Source organism: Leptonychotes weddellii, unplaced genomic scaffold (genome assembly GCF_054177405.1).
Source record: "Leptonychotes weddellii isolate Sample4059 unplaced genomic scaffold, ASM5417740v2 HiC_scaffold_9676, whole genome shotgun sequence".
NCBI lineage: Eukaryota > Metazoa > Chordata > Mammalia > Carnivora > Phocidae > Leptonychotes > Leptonychotes weddellii.
The window spans coordinates 1-7,924 of record NW_028068881.1 but is presented as its reverse complement, the minus strand read 5'-3'; the positions used below and the strand labels follow the sequence as shown (position 1 = coordinate 7,924).

Sequence of the window (7,924 nt, the reverse complement as noted above, 5' to 3'; positions counted from 1 at the left end):
GAAATCCTGTGTCTGGCTACCTCAAAAACAGTTATTTTAATATTTCATTTATCTAGAATTATAAGGGCAAAAAGACATTCCACGAGCATGTTTCTGAGAACCGAAGGGGAGAATGAAGTTAGAATGCGGGGGGGGGGGGGGGGGGAGAGGCGGCAGGCGGGCAGAGAAGCGTGGAGCATGGGATGGAGGAGGTGAGTGCAGGCAGGAGCAGAACATGAAGTTTGCAGAAAGAGTTTGCATTTTCCTCCAAGTATGATGGGAATTCAATGGAGAATTTTAAGCACAGGAATGATGTGAGATGATTTGCTCCTTGGATTGATCCCATGACTTTTCCTGAGCCCAGTGTCGGTGCTTGGTTAAGTGGCAGTGATTAGCCTTATTATTCCCTAACTTCAACAGTTTAATTTAATTTGAATTTAACTTCACTAAATGCAATAGAATGTTTCTTGCTGATTCAATCAGATTGTGATCTATTACAATCTATCATTGTAATAGATTCATACTGTGCTTCCCAAACTTTAATGATCACGGAATCCCCTGGGGATCTTTAGCACTCAGCTGTGGGATGGAGCCTGAAGTTCTGAATGTCTAACAAGCTCTCAGGTGATGATGCAGATCCTGGCCAGGGTAGCTAGGAGTACTTGTCTCTGTACCTCAAAACCCCCAAAGTGCCATGTCTTCTGCTTGTTATAAGTTTATATTCACCACTGCTGTCACTTTTTGTTGCTATTAATTTGCCTATTTTTGCCAGCCTCTTTCCTCACTTTTGTTGGGAGCTGGAAACAAGGTTAGTCTAAGAAGCATATTTAAAGTGATGGTTGGAGCGCCCGCATTTGGTAACTTGTGGTGTCACTGGGAGAAGGAGCTTTACTTTCCAGTGGGGTTCAGAGAAGAGAGCTGTTTCTGTGTATGTCATGTCACGTCACATCACACAGTTTACCACATGTGAAGATTAGTTATATTCATCTTATAGTACTTTACTGAGCAGAAACACTTTTTAGTTAAAAGCAGTATCCTAGAGAGAGATAGAAGCACTTCTGTGTGCTGGTAAGACCTCTCTTCTTTTCAGTAACATATTCAAACATTAACAGGTTGACTTATGTATATTAAGAGGCAAAAGGCAAAAAAACATAAATATCATCCAAGACTCAGGGTTCAGGGGTTCTTAACTGGTTCATGAGCCCCCTTAGACTGGATACAGAATTGTGTGCACTTGCCCACGTGGACATTTTTCTGGGAAGACATTTCTTTGATGCTGGGAATCCATCCCTCACTTCATATTAGGTATATGCGTGACTCCTGGGCAGCTGGGACCTTGTGAAGCCCCCTGGGTGATTCTGGCAGTCAGCCAGGTTAGGAACCACGCGTATGAACATGTTGCCCTCACCTAATCTTAAGTGCACGGCTTCTGCTCCTCCCCGCCCTTCTGTTGTTTTTCTTCCCGGAAACTCTTGAGATGCAATGGCTTTTAGTTTGTCTTTATCCTAGGGGAGAAGATTATCCTGAGACTGTGTCCGACCGAGGAAGAAACAGTGGAGCTCCTTAGCAAAGTCCTGAGTGGTAACAAGTTGGCGTCCGAAGCATTAGCCAAGGTTGTTCATCAGGATGTCATCTTTACTGACCCAGCTCTGGATTCGGTAGAGATCAACATTCCACAGGACATTTTGGGAATTTGGGTGGATCCCATAGGTGAGTAGAGGAGAGTGTTTGCTTTTATTGGGTCTTATTAGTAATCGCTTGGTCGGGGGAGGTTTGGAAGAATAAAAATTGAGCATGTAGCTGAATTCTCCTAGAAATCTTTAACATTTTAAAGTTGTAAAATGAATAATGAAGGTTGAGGTACATGTGTGATGATGTGTTATAGATACATGTATATTTATAACATTTCTAGAACAGATATGTATTTGTGTGCATCTGTGTGTGTGTGTGTGTACACACACATGCATATATATAAAGCTTGAATTAACTCATTTTTGAAAGAGTTCGGGGGCCAGACTGGTAAAGAAAACAAAATAATGAAGTGATAGTAGCTATAACTAATTGAACACACCTGCCATTTAAAGAACACTCAGCCCCAGCAGATTGTTGCCACATAGGAGTACAGTCCAGATCATCAAGGTTTTAAAGAGAAACGAAAATCCAGGTTTTTAAGTGATACCTCCCAATTTTTAACCACTGACTACTAATTCAATTAAGCAAATAGTCAAAACCACTGTATAGATCAAGCAAAACACAGCTGAATGGGACTCACTCGCAGTCAGTTTGTGAGCCTTGTGTAAATCTTATCTATTATTTTTTTGGTCACGGTTGTGGTAGAACCCTAATCGAAGCTCTGAATTTTAAAAAGTGTAGGTCTATTTCAATGATGCTATTAATACAATGCCCTGGCTGTTGATTTGCGGAGTCCCTCCTTTTTTTCATTCCTACTTGCCTGGCATATTCCACCCAACCCAACTGGGACCATTCCCAGGCAAATGCCCCCATCCTCCCATCTTGCAAGCATACAACATTATCAAAATGCCTTTAATCATTAGAGAATTACAGAACATTCATTCAATGGATTACATATGCAGACTAAGAATCTTTCCCAAAATCTTTTATCACTTCACGGTAAATTAGCATTAGCTGAGGTTTCTGAGGGACAGGGATCTCCTATTTCTTGGTTCTACTCTGAGTTGACTCTGTTAGCCAGCTATGGGGACTTTTCTGCCCCACACCCCCTTAGCCGGCTGTTAACTCACCAGATGTTGGCAGTCGGCTACTGGCATATAGGTCTCTTAAGGGGAAACCTGGTTCCTTGGCTTTTTTTCACAGGAGCACCATCAGTTTCTTCCTTTTGTGCCACCATCATGGTCTCTTTCCTTCTTCTACTTTGAGGGACCAAAAAAAAAAAAGTTAATTCCAACCCCGAGAGCCTTCTGGAAGGAGATTTTCCCATCCATCCCTCCATATTATACTTGCCCTCTGATTAGTAAGAGCTCTAAAGAATCCCACCAGTTATCCTGAGTCATTAGCTTTTAAATGCTTTTGACATGCAATGAATATCTGAGTGCTTATCGTATGCAAGGTGCTATGCTAGATGCCACAGGAACTATAGACGCGTTGTCCCCCGTCAAGAGTTCCCATAGAGTTGGGGAAAATGGAACACAGGCATCTTAAAAATAAAGTCCAAGAGGTCAAATAACAATTCCATACCAGTGACACCCAAAGGTAAAACTTGATTGATTGCTCTCTTAGTCTGTTCAGGCTGCTGTAGCCAAATACCATGGACTAGGTAGCTTAGAAACAACAGAAACTTCTTTCTCCAAGTTCTGAAGGCTGGGAAGTCCAAGATCAAGGTGCTGGTAGAGTAAGATGAGGGCCCTCTTCCCGCTTCATAGCTGGCCGCTTCTCGCCGTGTCCTTGCATAGGACAAGGGACGAAGGATGTCTCTCGAGCCTCTTTCATAAAGCCCTAATCGCATTAATGAGGGTTCCACCCTCATGACTTAGGTGCCTCCCAAAGGCCTCACTGACTAATAGCATCCCCTTTGGGGAGTTAGAATTTGGGGAGGACACATTCAGACCATAGCAGTTACCAGATTAGTAGAAGACAGAAATGACACAGGGCAGAGTTTATAGATGTTTCCGTCATTATCTTTTAAATAATCACTGCCTGAATCCAAACAAATTTGCTTCATTTTTTTCAGATTCCACTTATCAGTATATAAGAGGTTCTGCTGACATTAAATCCAACCAAGGAATCTTCCCTAGCGGACTTCAGTGTGTCACCATTTTAATTGGTGTCTATGACCTACACACAGGGGTGCCCCTAATGGGAGTCATCAACCAACCTTTTGTATCACAAGACCTAAACACCCTCAGGTAAAAGGGGAACATTTCCGGTATATTGTGGTTTGGGGAATTCACCACCTCAGCTTTGCTTATTGTCGAGATGATCACTTGACATGACATTACCGTGACTTGATACACTGAGGTGCTCCTACTAAAGTCTGCAGGTTTGAATTAAAATTCTTTCTCTTTTCAGTCTCGGGTTAAATATAATTTTAGTGGGGGCTAGGTGCATGCAGACAGAAACTTTTAAAAGAAAGTCTATCTTGGAGAAATCCTAGTTTTGCATTTGGAAGATCTCAGTCCCGTTCCCTGTTTTCTAGAATCCATTCAAAACCAGACTGAGAGAACAGTGGTAACACTGTCTTCTCTTCCATTTGAAACAAGGTAGGTGCTATCAATACAGCGAAGTCAAACATTCATGCAATTTTAGAAAATTTTCAAAACAAGTATGAGTAAGCGTGCAGTGAAAAGATGAGTAGATATGGCCAGGATTGGACCCTGACTATGGGGTACTCTCCCTATAAATACTGCCTCCCCCCGCACCTTGCATGGCCTCCGGCACAGAGCATGGAGGTGGCCAGGCTGCCCACTGCCTCTGCCCCAAGGCCTGTACTTGGGGTTGGCTCCAGGGCATGGCAGAGTCCAGGTGGAAGCCAGCAGCTTTTCTCCTGTGGCTTCAGTTTTGAAACAGGCCCTATTTTTCCATGTCTGTATGACTACACATTTTTATTGAGCTTTGAGTTGCTTCCCACAACGAAGATTTGTTCTTTAATGAACATAAACGACACCTCTGCAATTTTGACATTTTTTTTCCCTCTACCCTGCCTTCTTTCAAACTGAAAATGTGTCTGTTATCTTTAAAGGGTTATTAAGAAATTAAAAAGAACTGGGACTGGATGCAGACATAATCGTGGCCTAGGAACGACTGGCAAAGTAGTCAGTGGTGCCGATTGTGGAGTGAGGCTTCCTGGTTTACATGCAGATCCCAACACTGACTAACACACAGTTATATTCTCTAACGCCCCGTTCTCCCCCTCTGTAAAGAGAGTAACGACCCAACACGATAGAATAACTTAAACATGGAGAAATAAGTGTTTGGTGGTGTTGTGGCCACAAATAATGAGTCCATCTTTCTTGGTGTTAAGGCCAAAGTAGAGCTAGTGAATAAAAGAATGAGAAGGGATCACCAAATGAAGAAAAACTGGTTAAGGGTGGTCAAAGATTCGCAGGTTGAAAAGAGAGATGGTTTATCTGTTCATTTTTTTCCCTATTTAGTGTTAAATGCCAAAAGTGGCAAATGAAATTCTGCTGTGTTCCTGGAGGCCAGAAATCGCAGAGATATTTTCACTTTGTCCTAGATCACATCTAAAACCCACAGCAGGGGCGCCTGCGTGGCTCAGTTGATTAAGCATCTGCCTTCGGCTAAGGTCATGATCTTGGGCACCTGGGATCAACCCCACCCCCCCTTCCACCGGGCTCCCCGCTCAGCAGGGAGTCTGCTTCTCCCTCTCTCTCTGTCCCTCCCCCCTGCTCTCACTTGCTCTCTCTCAAATAAATAAATAAAATCTTAAAAACAAACAAACAAACAAACCCAGCATTCCTAATCTGCAGCAACCCGGCACCTGCAAGCATAACAGTTACTTTTACAAACGAATGAGCTGCTTGCTATTTCTAGGCTTCAGGGCATCGAGACTCACTGCATTATATATTTTCATATCATTAAGTTGGAAAACAACAGGAGTAATAAAAACAAACGTGATAGCCTACCTCCCCGAACTGAAAAGCTCTCTTCCGCAGGTGGAAAGGACAGTGCTACTGGGGCCTTTCTTACCTGGGGACCAACATCCATTCACTTCAGCTTCCCGACTCTGAAAGAAAGAGCAGGGACACACGGAGCCAAGTGACTGAAGACACCAACTCTGAGGCGGAATGCTCCCACAGGTTTTCAGCTGTCATTAGTACAAGTGAAAAGGACACTGTCAAGGCCGCTTTGTCACGTGTATGTGGCGAGCGCATGTTCCCGGCAGCTGGGGCTGGTTACAAGAGCCTCTGTGTTGTCCAAGGCCTTGTTGACATTTACATCTTCTCAGAGGATACCACGTTCAAGTGGGACTCGTGTGCTGCTCACGCCATACTCAGGGCCCTGGGTGGGGGAATGGTAGATTTAAGACAATGCCTGCAAAGAAGTTCCGAAACGGCACTTGACTGGCCACAGTTGGTGTACCACGTGGAAAACGAAGGTGCGGCTGGCGTGGATCGGTGGGCCAACAAGGGAGGACTGATTGCATACAGATCAAGGAAGCAGCTGGAGACATTCCTGAGCCTCCTCATCCCAAACCTCGCGCCTGGGGATACATGCACATAGACGAACTCCGTCCTCGTGTGCTTGTTCAACACCCAACTGTGAAACAATTCCCCACATCTGTTATCTTTTGAAGACAGCTTTGTCCTATTGATGGTCAACATTCTCCTTCCTCTTCTGAGGAGCATTTTTCCATTATGTGTTCTTAAGAATGTTAATTTCAATAAATGAATGGTATTTGTGCAGCAGTTAAACAGATGTGTGAAATTCTTAATAGTGGGTATTGTGCTATTAGTGTTGCTTGAAACACTCCAATAAAATATTGAAGAGGAAAAATTCCTGCTCAGTTAGTAACACTCCTCTAAGCATCTAAGTCATAAGTAAAATGTCACTAAAATATTAGGGAGCACACAAGAAAAAGCTGTGCTTGGGTTTTGTTTCCTGTCCTGAAGGGATAATCTGCAGCTTTAGCCTTTGGCAGAACACTTAGAACTATGAATTTGATGCATAATTTAGCCAAGTTCATGTACTTTGAACAGTATTCTTATGTTTCTTAAAAGAAAGCCTGGAGCAGTGTGTGTCCCCTCCTTCTCTCTCTCTCACAGTCTGTCTTTCACATGGGTGCTCTCTCTCTCTCTCACACACACTCTAATATTCTCTAATTCTCTAATATCATCACAGACATACTCCATTTCTATCTATGGCAGAAGGGGATAAAGAGGTTTCTGCAATTCTTGCAATTTTTACACTTCAAAAACCAGGGGTAGACCTAAATATAGAGTCCTTGTGTCTACTAGAATCCCATATTGAATGTCCTCTGAGGTGAACGTGGACCTCTTTTCCTATACTCTTTAGCAGCCTTGGTAAGGACCCAGTCCCCCATCTGAAGGGATCCAGCTCTCAGCTCTGATTTCTTTCTGCCTTGCGCCCTCTGGGGGCCAAAGGATATTTCTGCAGCATCTTCTATTTTTCTATAATTACAAACGAATGAAAATGACAAACTCTTTTTCATAGTATTGTGTTGCGTACAGCAGATTCAATAATTTCATTATTGGCAATCGAGTTATCGCACTTAAAGCCATCGTTGTATTTTGTGATGGACTGTTGCCTCTCAAACTATATATTCTTACCACTTACAGTGTCATCTTGACCGATTTTAAATAAAAGTGAGTTCATTCTTCACAAACCACATTAAAAACGAAAGCGCAGAAAATAGTCCTGCTCCCTAAAATGTGCCAGAAAGGAGACATAGAATATGGTTCAAGGAAAAGCATTTATATTGGCCAACAGACACCTGAAAAAGTGCTCAACATCACTCGGCATCAGGGAAATACAAATCAAAACCTCAATGAGATACCACCTCACACCCGTCAGAATGGCTAAAATTAACCGCTTAGGAAATGACAGATGTTGGCGAGGATGCAGAGAAAGGGGAACCCTCCTACACTGTTGGTGGGAATGCAAGCTGGTGCAGCCACTCTGGAAAACAGTATGGAGGTTCCTCAAAAAGTTGAAAATAGAGCTACCCTACGACCCAGCAATTGCACCACTGGGTATTTACCCCAAAGATACAAATGTAGTGATCCGAAGGGGTATGTGAAACCCAATGTTTATAGCAGCAATGTCCACAATAGCCAAACTGTGGAAAGAGCCAAGATGTCCATCGACAGATGAATGGATACAGAAGATGTGGTGTATATATATACAATGGAATATTACTAAGCCATCAAAAAAATGAAATCTTGCCATTTGCAATGACGTGGATGGAACTAGAGGTTATTATGCTAAG

General features: G+C 43.0%; 1 protein-coding gene across 1 annotated transcript; it reads left to right on the top strand.

Annotated features, from left to right (window-relative positions):
* Positions 1-1,472: 1,472 nt before the first annotated feature.
* On the top strand, positions 1,473-6,389 carry LOC102729470 (inositol polyphosphate 1-phosphatase; the record flags this gene model as incomplete). Its single annotated transcript, XM_081811711.1, has 3 exons — positions 1,473-1,689; positions 3,689-3,863; positions 5,631-6,389. Coding segments are annotated over 3 exons (960 nt in total), but the record flags the coding sequence as incomplete, so codon positions are not given.
* Positions 6,390-7,924: the final 1,535 nt, after the last annotated feature.